At 39.4% G+C, this 17,757-nt stretch overlaps 1 protein-coding gene across 2 annotated transcripts; it reads right to left on the bottom strand.

The window, feature by feature from the left end:
* Positions 1-384: 384 nt before the first annotated feature.
* LOC137396492 (uncharacterized) lies at positions 385-8,661 on the bottom strand. Of its 2 annotated transcripts, XM_068082788.1 has the most exons (8): positions 5,491-5,601; positions 4,859-4,972; positions 3,638-3,791; positions 3,233-3,348; positions 2,588-2,733; positions 1,938-2,198; positions 1,604-1,686; positions 385-625 (listed from the first exon to the last, which is right to left on the bottom strand). In XM_068082788.1, the coding sequence occupies exons 6-8, from the start codon at positions 2,179-2,181 to the stop codon at positions 569-571; spliced, it is 384 nt and encodes a 127-aa protein (XP_067938889.1). In that variant the 5' UTR covers positions 2,182-2,198; positions 2,588-2,733; positions 3,233-3,348; positions 3,638-3,791; positions 4,859-4,972; positions 5,491-5,601; the 3' UTR covers positions 385-568. The 2 variants fall into 2 exon arrangements, with proteins under 2 accessions (XP_067938889.1, XP_067938888.1); XM_068082787.1 differs by lacking the exon at positions 5,491-5,601 and adding an exon at positions 8,538-8,661 and having other exon boundaries at positions 3,638-4,972.
* Between the last annotated feature and the right edge of the window lie 9,096 nt (positions 8,662-17,757).

Genomic DNA, 17,757 nt, shown 5'->3' with positions numbered 1-17,757 from the left:
TAACGTTTCGCTTTCGGACCAAGGCCTTGTGGTAAAATTTCTTACACCACTAACGAATGTTACTATCAACGACACGATAAAAGAAAGAGTATCAGTAGAAGGTCGAGATGCTGCCCTCTTCAATACAATGTTACAATCACTTGCGTACCAGCAAACTAAGATAGCTCAAGATCTATTCTGGTCAGCTTACTTCTACGCCTGCCACAACCTAGCCGAGACCCTACAGATAATTACCATGCTATTGAGAGAGCACCCAACACTCAGTGCAAGATATTTACTGGACAAACCAAACGTTATTGCTACAGCAGGCCCTGGTTTCCTTCAAGTTTACCCTTGTCCCATACTTAACTACAGTCAATACGAAGTACTGCCAATGGAAGAGAATAATTGCACAGAGTTTATTCCGATGAAGATCAAAATAGCTGGCACAGAAAAGATTGGATATTTTAATCCAAAAAACAATGTGATACACCCAGACACCTATACAGTCAATTGCAGGACAAAAAGAGGCACATTGATGATGCTGGAAGGTAACATTTCTGAGTATTTCCCAAACGGAACGATTTCATCAATGGGGGAGACCACCAACTTGAGTATTCCGGACATCAACCTCGGCAGCCAGCCTCTACAAATACAAGAAACCATATTTAGCAGAGCCCACGTATTAGGATGGTCAAACACAGACAATTACGGAGGACTGACTGAACTCCTATCTACCTTAGACAGACAGAAAAGAGTACTAAAGGCTATGGGAATCGTCACGAACCGCCATAACATCCTACATTACAACACCATAGAGAGCAGAGAGAAACTGTTTGGCTCATCACTATTCAGCTTTTTATTTGGAGGACATGTAGCCTCAGGTTACGAGCTATGGACGTTCGCTTGTAACATCATTCTTACATTAATGGTTTTATCTACAGTCATCGGAGGAATCACAAAAGGATGTTTTATATACCGAGCAAGAAAGAGCGCCATGGTAAATGCTTTAGACGTAGAGACGGCACTCGAAATAATCGATATGCCAGAAAGAGAAAACGAATCCGAAACAGAATCTGACATCAACCCATCCGCACCACCAGAGAGTTCAGAGATCGACTCATCATCAGAAGACTTAAGCAGTGCGCCACCATCATATAAACCTTACGTACCCCGATATTCTCGACCCGAAGTTACTAATGAAGAACGTGAATGTTTGAGAGCATGGGAAGAATACTTTTCACAGACATACGGTATGCAAGGTCCACAGAGACGACACGAGCAGATCAACGGTGTCACCAGCGCTTCAAGAGAAGATTGTAGAAGAACCACCATAGATGTAAAGATCAACAGATTTATTTGCACATCACTCGTTGACGCAGGAGCCACCATAAGTCTGATCAACACAAGGCTCGCTCGCGAATTGCGTCTACACTTGCAACCAAGCGACCTGACAGCTACGGGCGTAACCAAAGACACTCTGAAAATCATCGGACGATCAACAGTGATTTTGAACATCGGAGGCGAATGGAATGGAAAACATCGATTTTACATAGCAGATGGCATCTCACATGAGGTAATTCTAGGAACAGACTTAATGAGTAAACTTGGCGCAGTTACTTACAATTTTTACAGATGTACTCTTCACATCAATGACGGACCAGCCATCGCTATGGGAAAGAGTTGCTCCACCAGCTCCACATACATCTGCAACAACATCAAAGTAGCACCATTTACAGAAGTGGCAATCGTAGCAAACGTGGATAACAAACATGAAGGAAAAGAATACTTATTCGAAGGAAACACTGATAAACTAAAAAGACTGATGATTGGCAGATCAGCCACCCGAGTTGTCCAAGGTAAGATAATAATCCCTATTATCAACCCAACCAGCACACCTTTTGAGCTGACAAAGGGCACCATAGTGGGAAGCATAGAAAGTTTAGATGAAGACTTACGGTTACTCAGCGTGCCAACAGCTCGTGCAGAACCAGAGCAGCTCCGCTCATCTCCAAGTGACCAGCTGGATATCTCGAAGATGAATTTAACGGAAGAGCAGTTCAACGAGTTGAGAGAGCTCGTGGATGAGTTCACAGACATCGCAGGTAAAGGGATCACCGAGCTTGGGCGAACATCAATAGTAGAGCACGTCGTAGAAACACTGCCAGGTACCATGCCGATACGGAGCAAGCCATATAACATACCAGTAGGAGTGCGATCTGAAATCAAACAACAAATTGATCAGATGCAAGAAAAGGATCTCATTACCCCTAGCACAGGCAAGTGGGCGTCACCAGTGGTTTTAGTACGAAAAAAGGATGGCAATTGAAGATTATGTGTAGACTACCGCAAACTCAATGCAGCCACGGTGAAACAGTCCATGGCCATTTCATCAATCAACAGCGCACTAGAGATCATGCACGGCAAGAAATATTTCAGCTCCATAGACTTGTGCTCAGGATTCTTTCAAGTTTCTCTACACAAAGACTCAAGAGAAAAATCAGGTTTCATCACCCCATTCGGATGCTATGAGTTTAATACCATGCCACAAGGGATGTCAGGCAGCCCAGCTACTTTTACAAGACTAGCATTGGCCATCATGGCGGACCTGATTAGCGAAGGCAGCAGCTGTGTCTATTTGGATGACTACCTGATGACATCGCGAACTTTCGAGGAACACATTCAGCTGTTGAGAACCGTTTTCACCCGTCTCCGCTTCGCCGGACTGAAGTACAGACCTTCCAAGAGCCAACTCTGCAAAAGAGAAATTTTATACCTAGGGCATATCATATCGGAGGAAGGCATAGCAGTCGCACCACATAACACAGAGAAAATAAAGAACTTCCCTACTCCCAAGAATAAGACAGAAGCAAAAAGGCTGCTAGGACTATTCGGCTATTACAGAACGTTTATAAAGCAATTTTTAAAAATTGCTGCGCCAATCACACAGCTGAAAAGTAAAGACAAGGAGTTCGAATGGGACCAGAAATGTGAAGAGGCTATGCAAATTCTAAAGTCATGCATCACCACCGCTCCTATACTCAGTTTCCTGAACTTCGAAGAACCATTCATCCTAACTACAGATGCGTCATCTGCCAACATTGGGGCGGTGCTATCACAGAGACAAGCCGACGGAAAGGAACACCCAATATCCTTCTACTCCAGAACATTGAACAAAGCTGAGAAGAAATAGGGCTCGTGTGAACAAGAGCTATTCGCCATAGTGACGGCAGTTAAACACTACAGATCTTACCTGACGAATGTGCCTTTTAAGATCTTCACAGACAATGCGGCATGCACCTACATCCTGAAGAAGCCGGAGTTATCTCCACGCTTAGCCAGATGGGCTATCCAACTCTCAGACTACACCTTTGAAGTAGAACACAAGGTAGGCAGTCAAAATAAAGTGCAGACGCTTTATCAAGAGCAGTCACAGCCATTAACACAGATTCACCGTCATCAGCGATAGATGTTGACATGAGAGAAGATCAGAAGAAGGATTTCTTTCTGGGACCCATTTGGAGGTATCTCGCAAAATCTAAATTTCCACAAGATGCAGGAAAAGCAAGAAGAGAAATTGTTACAGACAGTGAAAATTTTGTGCTGAAAAGGGAAGTTTTATACCGAAAACAGGATGAGAAATTACTGCTTGCCATACCTGCAGTGCAGCGGCCACTTCTACTCTACGCGATCCACGACAGCTTGACAGCAATGCACCCAGGAGTGACGAAAACCTTGCTGAAGCTCAAGGAGAAATATTGGTTCCCAGCTATGTCACGAGAAGTGGAAGATTACATCCGACACTGTATCTCCTGTCAACAAAGGAAAAGCCCGCATGCACCTACACGAGTACCACTTGGCACCCAGATGGCTAAAGCACCATTTGAAGTTCTATCTGTCGACTTTCAAGGACCGCTAACAGAGAGCTCATGTGGAATGAAGCACATACTCGTTTTCACAGATCACTTCACAAAATGGACAGAGATTATTCCAACTAAAGATCAACTAGCTACAACAGTTGCTAAAGTGTACGTAAAACAGATATTCTGCAGATATGGAGCTTCAAAAATTCTATTGAGCGACCGTGCTAAAAACTTCATGAGCGAAATGATCGCAGAAACTAACAGACTTCTAGGAGTGGAACACAGATTCACCATCCCTTACAGACCACAGACGAATGGACAAGTCGAGATTTACAACAAATCAATAGCTAACATGCTATCACACTTCGTAAACCCAAGCGACCATAAGGACTGGCCTCGATACATACCATTCTGCCAACTCGCACACAACTCATCCAAGCACACTATTCTACAAGCCTCACCCAACTCACTGCTAATGTGCAGAGAAATGAGACTACCCTACGATTTAACGAAACCATCACCGGAACCAATCGAAACGGACAACGGCACATACAAGTCAAAATTACACGAGAGAATGACAGCAGTTTGGGAAAAAGCTAGAGAGCTAATGGAAAAGGGAAAAGCCAGACAGAAAAGCTACTACGATCAAAAGGCTACACCCAGTTCACTACAAGTAGGAGATTATGTTCTCTACTATGACAAGAGAGGTTATAAGAAAAAGACGTCGAAACTGATCAAGAGATAGAAAAATGCCTACGTTATTAAGAGCAGGACCGAGACTAACGCAACCATTCAGCCATTCGATCGCCCAGACCAACCAGCCATTACAGTACACCTCAGCATGCTTAAGCCACACCTTGGACCACTGATTAGAGGAGAACACACAGACATCACTCTCGAATTAAACTCACCAGAAGGAACAGATAGTGAACAAGACGAAACAGGACAAGATAAAACTGAGGTACAGGATAAGACCACTCCATATGAAGACAACGAACGACTTGATTCAGACTTACCAGAAGATATGATGATGGAAGAAGACGTGAAACTACCAGCGAGCACGGGAGTACGTTTCCAGCTTCCAGAAGAAATAATAAATCCTTACGGAGAAGACCAGTACGATGACCTATCTGAAACAGAAAATCAACCATTGATGACAGAAAGTAATCAAAACTCAGATAGTGAATATGAACCTCAAACACAATTCATGAAAGCAACAGCAAAACATAGCCAGACCCCATCACATAGCTATGAATAGGAACGAAAGAAAGAGAGAGCTCACGGACTCCGAAGAAGCCCGAAGCCCAAGCGGATAGAAAATTTCGAATATTACGAATAGCTGTAGTTCTTACCTACACGATCGGAACAAGATTTTGGACTGAAGACAAATTCTTCCTCAAGAATTAAACCCCAAGGATTATGATTAACAAGACAAGTTCAATATATTTTATTTTTTTCGTTTATAACAACAGACAACAATAACAACTATAACAACCACCGCCACACCCCCCAAACAGAGAGGCACCACCAGCCTGGGATCCAAAAGAAGACAATAACCATTACACGCTCGAGACAACTATTTAAAAAAAAAAGAACAATTTTTTTTGTGACTCAATTTCATTCAATTAAGACAAGTTTAACAACCTACCGACAACCACTGGAAGATCAGACGTGACATCTGCTCCCATTATAAAGCGAGAGGGCCACGCCGAGGATTGGCTAAAGGCCGGATCAGTTGAAGTTTCAGGCACTACAAGGAACCAATAATGGAAAAAAGCATTAGCACTGACATCCGACACGACGGAATAAGAAAACGGACGAAAATAACAACAACAAAACAAAGAAAAAAAGTTCCCACTTACAAGCAGTCGGGACAGTGATACGCGCTGCCATAACCGTAATCCAAGCATCCTTGCTAGTAATATCCACAGCGGGTGCACCGGTCGTCAAGCTGATACAGGCGCTGACCTTGCCGAAGCAAGTACACCTAGTGAGGTCACGTGGCTAAAAAGAAAAGATTCAATCAAAAAATCGTCCACCGGCACGAACTACTATCATCTAGTAATCACTCATACGCATATGATTAAAGAGATGGACTCACCGCTTCCGTGATGGGATAAGGCCAAACCAACGGCCAAAGTACAACCAAGAAAAACGCAACCCCGTGACCGTACATGCTTTCCCTTCAATTACACAAAGAAGTATGAAGGGAACAAGACTAAGAACTTGCCGAAGGACAGTACACTGATCATATGGCACCGAACGGGCTCCATCATTGGCCAATATCTTCCCGCCAGCCAACTAGTAGCTCCACCCACTTTCCAAGATCAACGATTGCGCAAACCATTAAAGCGACCTCCAGACAGGAATAGAACAACTACACGCTAACTATACTACACAGTCAAGCGTTGATTAACAAGATTCAAGGTCAACATGATTTATCACAAAATACCCCGCTGCGACTGACAAAATCAACGACGCAATGATAATGACTAATTGACAACCATTATTCTCCTACACACCCCAACCTGACAGCCGCAGCAGCTTCTTCCAGTAAACTACAAAGGACAGCCGATTGAAACACACAAATAAGTTCAGCTATTTAATAAGATTTATTTCGCAAGGTATTAAAGTGTACAGTAGAGGAAGGAAAAGCTGAAAATAATAGGACTGATCACACCCCGCTGGCACACTCGCACCAGAGATCTTGGTGGGTAAAATTGCCACAATGGGTGCAAAACCGAGCACCGTGGACGCACCGCCTATAACCTCTCCGTACCCAGGCCAGACATTGCGGCCCACACTCTGTCGGGTTTGTCGACCCCACTACCTCCTCCTCCTCCTCTGAACTTTCCTCCCCGGCTGGGAGTGCCCTCGGAGCTTGTAGCCTATAACGAAAACATGGAACTTCTACATAACCACTGATTCGGATACGGAGAATGACAAGATGATACAGATATACATAAACACGCCATGAAGATCCACCTAGCTTGTTTCTCCAAGTTGCGGAAGAGCCTTCCTCCCCGCCCCGAAACGCGTCTCACCATCCGCAATGGCGCCCCCCTCCTAGCCATCGGCACAACCCGCTGCACAGGCCTAGACAACCCTGATGAGGTGGCCTCCGTCTGTGTGCTGGCATCCGAGGTGGAACGCCTTTGAGCACCAGGGAACTCCCTCTCAGTTATCTCACTGAGTCTACACATATAGAACCAGATCCATACACGATTGGTAAGTACCTCGACATAATAACATTGTCCCACTTTAATCTAAAGTTGCTCGCTTATTCTCTACCCAACTTACCTCCTCACGAATGCTAATAACTCAGCTATTACAGCGTCAATAAATGTTCTGCTTGCCATGTTTTCTGTAAATGCTGCTGAGAGCCTCCACTCTGTATTTATACCCTGCTGTCGCTATGGATTCTTTGCGAACACCCATGCTTACCACTAATTGTTGCACACCAATTACCGCGTATTAACACCCATATTTTTTTGACAGGTACACTGTGCCGTATGGTTTTATCAATAGTATCTGATTGATTACCTAATTTGACTAAACACACACACACACAATTGATTCAACCTTGAGATAGGAGCTAAATTTAGCTACAAAAAAAAATATAACAATTATTGGCGTGTCTCACTCATGTAACAAAATTGACTTTTGAATTTTTAGGATAGACTTTATTGTGAAATAGACACGGCACATACCAGAAAACGAACTCGTTTAAAACTATTAACTTCTATTGTGACTTTCTATTTTTTAGGATAAGACAGGCTAGTGATGAAAGCAGATGCTTGGACAATTTTCTTTCTATAGGTAGCTCCAGCAATGGAAAGGGAAAATGTCTTACACGCAACTGAGTCATGCATGTTATAACATTTATTTTGTGATTTTAGAATTCTAAAAAGACACGCCAATTTTCTTTGCTACAATGTTATGTGAAGTTTCTATTTCAAGATTTAGTTTCTTTCCTGACCATAAGACCAATGACTACCCGCCGCATACAACCACCCATACATACCGACATACAGGAGGACCCGTTTACTTTGCCAAGGGAGACGCAATACAAAACCAAGACAATAATACGCGACACCGAAAGCACAATTGACACTCACCTAAACCATATAGCAAACTAACAACCATATACTTCTACTACTAACATAAACCTTATTGCTTTGAGAAAATAAAAAAAAACAACTTTTATTTCCACTTTTAAAATCTTTATGTTTTGGATTTTATTCATGGTTTTGGTTTTACGAATTATTATATAATTTTTTTTAAACTCGGGTACATGGGTTTTAAATATTGTTATTCTAACCACAACTTTATAACTTCATTTCATTTTATATATTCTGGTTATTTTACTACCGTTATGCCAACAGCAACGTTACCACGGAATACGACATGAGGACATATCGTTCTTTAACAACGGGAGAAATGTTGTATGGAAATACTTCGAAAACAAGATAACAGCAGGGAATGTAGCCAGACCGCCGTACAAGCATATAACTCGTACAAGCATCGAGACGCCTAAGAGACATCAAAAGATGCCCTAATTGGAAATGTCAAAATTATAATACATCAATCTGGAAACTGATGAGTCAACACCGCCTATGGAAACCGCCAAGGAATTTGGGAGTAATTACATCTATCCACCCATCACCAAGCACTACCAAAATTATCTGAACTTACCCTCACCCTAAGCCGGTATTTTTCCATGACATATTACGGTGCTGACGGAAACAATATTATGCAATACTAGCATCCAGCCACAATATCAGCGCTCTCCATGTGACGTATCCAAAGACAGTGTTCCTTCCAATGGACTTACTCTACAACATAGTATATGATACGAACATTATATATACCCGTCCTCAGGCTATCCTAAATGCCTATAAAAGCTAACGTTTTCTAGTAGCTCAGCCTCTTTGGCAGTGACACTTACAGACGTGTAAGACTGAGCTTTAAGGGCAGACACAAGCTTGCTTTTGGCGTAAGAGATTTATATTACTTAGTTTCTCACTATTTGTTATCTTTCTTATATTCTAGAACTTTGCTACTTGTATACTAGGTTTTGGTTCATGAAATAAAGAGTGTTGCTATTTGCTAACAATCAACATCGGAGCTCAGCTAGTTGAGGCTTGCACTAAAGATCTGGGTCAAGTCCCATAAATTGAACTCACACTTTAATCAATCATTGAACAAACCAGGCGGCTTGCCTACACTTAATCAACCACAGTAAAATTAGTCTAGATTGGAGAAGAGCTAGCGGTGATTAATCATTGATGTTATTGTGCTGTCAAGTAAGTCAAATACTTCGATAACACATATAACAATGTGCCGATGTAGTCCGGTTGCAAACCACGTTTGTGTCATTCATGCATTGCTCGCGCCTTTGGCTTCTATTAAATCTCAGCACACTTTTAGTTCTCTATAAGCTCAATCAGAGTAATAATTGTTGTCTTGTTGATTTAAAATAAAAAGAGACAGTATAAGATAGCCTTGAACTTATCTTCAATGTGGGAGTCTACAAAATAAAAAGTCAGCTCAAAATATTGGGATCATGCGTACTAATTTTACTGATAAAATGACAGGGTGTAGCGTTTTGCCTGTTTGTCATCTTTAAATAATTTTATTCTGTTATTCTTTAACACCAGTGGCAACAATAATAAAAATACTATTCACCTAGTTTACTAGGAGATGAAAAACAGTGCATATATAAGATGTTGACTTTTTGTACCATTGTCAGGCAGCATGCTTTCGGTCTGCTCTAACTAGTGGATGCCTGGCCGTGCCTGGCATCCACTAGTTACAGCAATTCTTTTGCAAATATTTCCAATGCATTGCAAATGTTTGCAAACAAATTAGTGCAAATTACTACACTAGTTGGAATTTTTTTATGTTATCAGTATAGGTCAGTTTGATATGTGTGACAAGCTAGGAATCCATCTGCTCTCAGTAATTGTTCAAATCCAATGAAGGTTAGCATATTGAAAAAGTTAAAACTGCGGCCTGCATATTTTTTGAAACATTCAGCCAAAATTTATGAAAAGAAAAATTGTTTAAATATGAGCTGGCACGCTTGAAGCTTTAGATGGCACGGGCCACTCATCGATTAAATTTACACAATAACATATAGAGTACCCGAGCGAAGGACAGGAGTTGCCCATTAAGGTAACAATGGTAAATGTGCTGTATAGAGTAGGTTTAGACTAGTTTAGACACTTTAGACTAGTTTCTGTTCATTAATAAAAATATCAGATAGAATTGCTAAATTTGTACAGTTTGTAACGGACTGCACAACTATGAACATTCTCAAATTAACCTACATGTTGATAGGTCATGCTAAGATTGATAGACTTTTACATGTATGTCTGAGTGTTTCTAAAATGGTAAAAGATCTGAGACAAGTTTTTTATTGTTACATTAACAAGTTTTCGCTTGTCTATCCATTTTAATGTCACAAATTTAAATATCTGTCCATGCTACTTGTGAAATTATAGACACAAATTTTAAATGAATTAAAGTTTTCAATGGCTTTTGTGTAAAATGACTATAAAACTTATAAATGTTGATCAAGCATTCTAAAAGAGGACTATGTACTTATTAGTCTATAGAGTGAGTATATCGGAAATCGACGACAAAATATATTCAAGTCAGAGAAAATCACATGTTTTTGTGTATGAGTCGACGGCGATCGGCGCTTTCGCATTTGATTCAGCTGCGACCGCGCGCTTTTGAGTCGATGGTGATCACGCGCTTTCACCTTCGAGTCGACAGCAATCGAGCGCTTTCACAGTTGAGTCAAATGCAGTCGAAGGCGATTACGCACTTTTGCCCTTGAGTTGACGGCAGTCGCGCACCTTCGACTCTAACGACAATCGCGCATTGGCGTGATCTAGTCGACATCAACCGTGTACTTTTGATAGAGTCGACACTTTTGTTACCATAAAATAAAAATTTATAGCTACTTTATGTTGAAATAAAGTTTGTAGTTTTTCTATTTGTTTGCATAGGTGTTATTCCTGTCTGTAGAAATGGCCTCCCTGGATACATACAGCCTTAGTAGACATCTAAGAAACCTCTGTTCACTTGGATACTGGAGTTTTGCCAGACATCTGGAAAACTGCAAATATTGTACCAATTTTTGAAAAAGGGAACAAACAGCTCCCTGGAAATTTTAGACCGGTGTCTTTAACATTTATATCATGCAAACTTTTAGAGCATATTATTCTTAGCAATATAAGCCCAATGCTTGAGGAGTTTTTAAGCCCTGACCAACATGGGTTCAGGAGAGGACTCTCAATTACTGCTCAATTACATTGCCTAGTGATACGCTTTTATTTCAGCAAGATCTTTTATCTCTTGAGCGATGGGCTAACACATGGAAAATGGAGTTTAATGTTAAAAAATGCCAGGTAGTTTTGTTTGGCTGGAAGCCACCAATCAACCAAGTTAATTTATCGTATACCCTTTATGGCGTACACTTGGAGATTGTGGAATCTTTTAAATACTTGGGAGTGAATGTCTCTAATGACTTTAAATGGGACATACACATAGATGACATTACCTCTAGAGCATATCAAATGTTAGGGATGTTGAGGACAGTATTACACGGAGCACCCAGAAACGTCAAAAAAATTGCATATCTTAGTCTGTGCAGGCCCGTTTTGGAATTCGCTTGTGAGGTATGGGATCCATACCTCATAAAACATGAAACACAACTGGAAAATGTCCAGAGGCGCGCTGTGCGTTTTATTGCGGATCTTTAAGGGGTGGAAAGCGTAACTATGGCCAGAGACAAATTAGGGTTGGAATTGCTTAAGAACAGACGGAAGTCGGCTCGAATGGTTTTACTTATAAAAATTCTCTCCAGCGGTGTGCATGAGTCTTTAGTCAATAATTTTAACAATATACACAATGACACACACTCACATCATACCAGATCGGTATCCAATGACGTACCTAGGGCTGTTCCAGCCAGCAAAACATTTTATCATAACAGTTTTTTACCGAGAACTTTTCGCGACCTACGAGGAAATTTTTAACGCACTTTTTATAGTCATGATTTTACTTACTTTGAATATTACTTGACTTTTATTGAAAACATTTGAACTAGATCTAGATACGTACATGATGGCCCTTTTTTTCCTCGGGGATCGAGGTCTTAGGGTTCGATTGACCAAGAAACCAAGAAGAAGAAATGCAAGGATGACCGTTGGCTTGCAACCTACACTAGGTAACGAGCAACACGACTTACAGCAATCGGCATCTCAAGAATATTCTCATCAATTGTTGTATGCATTGTAATACATAATGCTAAATAAATTGTTCTTAATCTGAATGAAACGGAAACTATTTATATTAAGAACCGATCAGATATTCTTTTCTCTCAGTTTTGGTTTGAAATGTGCCGATGTAGTCCGGTTGCAGACCACGTTTGTGTCATTCATGCATTGCTCGCGCCTTTGGCTTCTATTAAATCTCAGCACACTTTTAGTTCTCTATAAGCTCAATCAGAGTAATAATTGTTGTCTTGTTTATTTAAAATAAAAAGAGACAGTATAAGATAGCCTTGAACTTATCTTCAATGTAGGAGTCTACAAAATAAAAAGTCAGCTCAAAATATTGGGACCATGCGTACTAATTTTACTGATGAAATGGCAGGGTGTAGCGTTTTGCCTGTTTGTCATCTTTAAATAATTTTATTCTGTTATTCTTTAACACCAGTGGCAACAATAATAACAATACTATTCACCTGGTTTACTAGGAGGTGAAACAACAGTGCATATATAACATGTTGACATTTTTACCATTGTCAGGCAGCATGCTTTGGGTCTGCTCTAACCAGTGGATGCCTGGCTGTGCCAGGCATTCACTAGTTAGAGCAGTTTATTTGCGAATATGTCCAATGCATTGCAAATATTCGCTAACAGATTAGTACGAATTGCTACACTAGTTGGACAATTGTTATATATTACCAGTATATGCCAGCTTGATATGTGTGAAAAATAGAACTGGAAACGATCCGTTCTCATTAATTGTTCAAATCCATTGAAGTTTAGCATATTGAAAATGTTCAAACTGTGGCTTGCATATTTTTTAAACATTCAGCCGAACTATATGAAAAGAAAAATTGTTTGATTATGAGCTGGCATACTTGCAGCTTAAGATGGCACAAGCCACTCATCGATTAAATTTACACAATGACATATAGAGTACCCAAGCGAAGGACAGGACTTGCCCATTTAGTTAGCAATTGTAAATTTGCTGTATAGAGTAGGTTTAGACTAGTTTAGACACTTTAGACTAGTTTCTGTTCATTAATAAAAATATCAGATAGAATTGCTAAATTTGTACAGTTTGTAACGGACTGCACAACTATGAACATTCTCAAATTAACGTACATGTTGATAGGTCATGCCAAGATTGATAGAACTTTACATGTGATTATCAAATGTATTTCTCAAGTGTTCCTCAAATGTTAAAAGATCTGAAACAAGTTTTTTATTGCTACATAAAAAGTTTTCGCTTGTCTATCCATTTTTATGTTACAAATTTAAATATCTGTCCATGCTACTTGTAAAATTGTAGGCACAAATTTGAAATGAATATAAGTTTTCAAGGGCTTTTGTCTAAAATGTCTATAAAAGGCTGCGACCGCTTACTTTTGAGTCGATGGTGATCGCGTTTTCTTCTTCGAATCGACAGCAATCGAGCGCTTTCACAGTCGAGTCGAATGCGATCGCGGTCAAAGGCGATTGCGCGCTTATGCCTTTGAGTTGACAGCAGTCGTATGCCTTTGACTCTGATGAAAATCACGCATTGGCTTGTCCTAGTCAACATCACTCGCGTACTTTTGATAGAGTCGACACTTTTGTTACCATAAACTAAAAGATTATAGCTACTTTATGTTGAAATAAAGTTTGTAGTTTTTCTATCTTTTTGCATAAGTGTTATTCCTGTCTGTAGAAATGGCCTCCCTGGATACATACAGCCATAGTAGATATCCAAGAAACTTCTGTTCACCAGAAAGCATCTGTTAGCCGTGATGATACAAAGGGGGTAGATGACAACCTGATCCAGTCAACACTAACATCATCAGTCAAGGTGAGTCAGGTGAGTCAGGTCAACCCAAATACCTGAAGGCATGATGGAAGTCATATTATATTTAGCAAAGTGCTTTTGTTGTTATACTTCCCTACCTTGCAATAACTTAGACTTCTATACCCACATTTGAAGTAAGTTTTAATTTTACGCTTCACTAAAACATTTTAGTTTGGTTTCTATTTTTTATTCAGATTTGGCATTCGTTTCATTTTATTTTTGACAGCCTTCGTTAAAACCTTTAAACAGATCCGATAAATCAGGCCAAGTGATGCTATATTCTCGTAAGTGGCCTCTCACATCCTAGTCAAGGCAAAAATCGTTTCCTCCGTTTGTATCTTAACTTTCTCCTACGTTGAAACCATCGCGTGTCGAGGAATCAACTTACACTTGCATAAGCTGACTCTAATGTTCTAGAATGTTCTCAACTAACAATAGTTTGAGTCTGAATCAAATTCTGTTATTACCGAATAAATAGCAACTTTTAAAATTTGAAATTTTTCTACTCAATCCAATAATAGAGTCTCTCGACACGTCTTGAACAAGCATTGGTATAACACACGATATTATTTGTGTAATGGCTGCACACTGCAACTGGAGTTGTACAGTAGTACAGCAAGGTGTTGCAGTGTGGCAAAGAACCGCATGGTCTGGCATCAACAGGTTTTACGGAATACATAATTACATCACAGTAAATAAAATAATTTAGTAGCAAAATAGTTACTACTTTATCACTATCAACTATTCCATATTATATATTCCTTTTTTTACTCTAAGCTGTAATTACAAACAGTAGAAAGCTCTCAAAGAAGATGACCTCTCTTCTTGGCTACATGCCAATTGACCTAGTTAATCAGTGACCAATAGAGATAGATATTGTTGCAGTAGTGTTTGCTGGCTTGAGAAGACGTTATGTCATACACAATGTCTCAGCTGGTTACAGAAGCTTCTGTTGCTCTCACCATGCATTATAACTATTTCATTTCTGCACTAAACTTAAAAAAGAAAATATGTAATTATCCATTTATAACACTTTGTTTCCATATATGCTGTTAATATGCATGTTTGTATAATCCGTAAAATAGAAACTGTACAAACCCACAAGTTAAACAAATTTGGTTTCTCGCAATTTGCATCAAATGGTCCATGCTTGCGCCTGGAATCTGCGCTTGTCAATAATGAACACAAAATGCTGTACAATATATTCCGTTTTAAACATTTTTTACTCTTTAATTGGTCGTATTTTGAAAGCGTGCTGCCAAGTAAGACAGACGTGTGCTGCTATGATCTCTAGTTTAGAGTTCCTCATCTTTTTAACAGATTACTAGAGTTAATCCGCAGCATACTAATTCCATTGAAACACCTATCATACAGCAACTCAACCCGTGTGCACGCTCCAATCAGCATCAAGGAATCATCGTGTCCATCAATTATGAGAGTTGATATGATGCTATTGGAAACTCCAAACACCGTAATAATCCTTCTCTTTTGAGTTTCACTTCAAGAACAAAGAACATATTGTCAATTCCACAGAAGATTTTGTGCTGATATCATATTCGATTCGTATATGTTGTAGCAGTAGAAGTGTTCAAACCAATTTACAATTTTACTTTTACAATTTTAAAATTTGAGAATTGGTTTCAACAACCAAATTCTATTTAATTACATTAACGCTATGGGCTGTCATGGGCTGTGGTCTGATGTATCTGCTGTAGAAATTCATAAGCAAGCAATCTGCCCAATCTCTGCAATGATTCTAGTGTTAACCTGCCTTGGCTGTGTGCCAATATTCTATAAATAAACTAGGATGACTAATCCCTGATCTGGCTAGCTGGGCTTTTCATAGCTGAGTGAAATATTATAGCCTCTACAGTCATACTGTCAATTTACTCGTGTCTTAAGTTGGATGTTGGGACACTCGTATGTCCGTGTATGACTATTATAACCATAGTCTTGTCACTTTTTGTTCTTATCACAGGTAAATCTATAGTTATACTGCGTTAAAATAATATTTGTAGTTTTTTCTATTGTGTTTTTGCAGATGTACTAATCTCAAGTGTCCGTTGAAATCATCTCCCTGAAGATATACAGATGATGCGGAGCTCTAACAAACCGCTGTTCACTTGAAAATATCTACAAACAGTGATAATGGCAGGGAGATAGGAACCGTAGAGGCAGGTCAGCAGTTGATGCAGTGTGTTATGAGAATAACGGTTTGTTTATACTCCATGGAAGTATGAAGGCTGATCGCATGATTAAGCTAAAATCATTACACAAGAGATGATGGTGACTTAGTTTTACTAGCGCATGTCAGGAAGCAGCGTGCATGACCTGCACATGACTTGATTAGTGTCAGACTATATCCTATCGTTACTATTGTTACATGGCTCACTTAGTGTGGGCATCAATATTGTGTGCATTGGTGTGCATTCACTTAGTATTTAGTATATCGGATATTTGTAAACAACGACTGGAAATCAGTGGCTGTCAGTTGCAAAAATCAAATCGTAATGTTACAAGCCTGCTGGGCTAGATGATGGAAAATTGGAGAAACGCTGGAGAACTCCAGGGTCGCTGCTAGTGCTTTATAAAATTGTGACATAATATATACGTGGTAATAATAAAACAATAAATAATAGTATATAAAATTAGTAGCTAGAAGTTGCTAGTCACACAAACTGAACTGTTGATTTAGTCACTCGCAGTTCGTCTGCAGGGGATTTAATATATTGGTCACAGTAAAGAGTCAATGGAATGTAGTTAACTTTTTTATCTAGCACACACTTTTTATTTATTTCTGTTGTTTATTTATTACTAAGTTTATCAAATTTCTGATCATAATTTTTTTAAATTGAACAGTGATGCTGGGCATTGAGGTTTAATGCTATTCACTGTGCCATTTTATATTCTACTGAAACAATAAACAGCTCTTTAAAGAAGCTAGGCTAATCTCTTGGCTACATGCCAATTCACCTAGTTGTAGTATCAGCCAATAGGAATAGGTACTGTTCTAGTAGCCTTTGCTGGCTTGGGAAGACAGCATGTCAGACACAATGTCTCAGCTGGTAACAGAACCTTCTGTTGATCACAGCTTGGATTTTAAATAGAAAACTTGTGGATGTCCATTTATATCACTAAATTTCTATGGCTCAGTTAATTTGCTAGTTTGTACCATTCGCAAGATTGAAACGGCAAAAAACAGCGAGTCAAGCAAATTTGTTACTCACAAATATTTGCCGAATGTTTCATGTTACGAAAGATGGAAATGGCACCTCAAAACGTGTGATGGAAATGTGTGAGAAAATGCAATGCAAGCTATTCCAGTTTAAACCTTTTTGTACTTTAAACGTCTGCTGCGAAATGAGACAAAAGTATACCGTTATGACCTCTGGTATAGATAGAATTCTTCATCTTTGGCGATCCACATAAAAATTGGAAATATTAAAGTAGGCTTATATTATTTGTAGGCTTATTATATCTCGTATCCTACTGCATTTAAAGTAGTCATTTTCAACTTTTTCTTCAGCTGTAGAGACGCTCCTATAATTGTTAAATTTGTTTAAATCTGGATTGTTGAATATTGAACCCTGGTCATCATTGTCAATGTGTGTCAGTAACCCTGGGCAATTTGTCCAAAAACGATTTGAAGTTTTTAAACTTTTATTAAATAAATCTAAATAAGCTTATAATACAATGATATTTGATGAAACGCTAGTAAAAATGTTGGGCAAACCCAAAGCAAATGTCATCAGAAAAAAAACAGTATTTCACCATTATTCGGGATAAAACTATGAAAATTTGTAAG

The sequence above is a fragment of the Watersipora subatra genome, chromosome 5 (assembly GCF_963576615.1).
Source record: "Watersipora subatra chromosome 5, tzWatSuba1.1, whole genome shotgun sequence".
NCBI lineage: Eukaryota > Metazoa > Bryozoa > Gymnolaemata > Cheilostomatida > Watersiporidae > Watersipora > Watersipora subatra.
The sequence above is the reverse complement of the archived record's forward strand: the minus strand, read 5'-3'. Positions and strand labels throughout refer to the sequence as shown.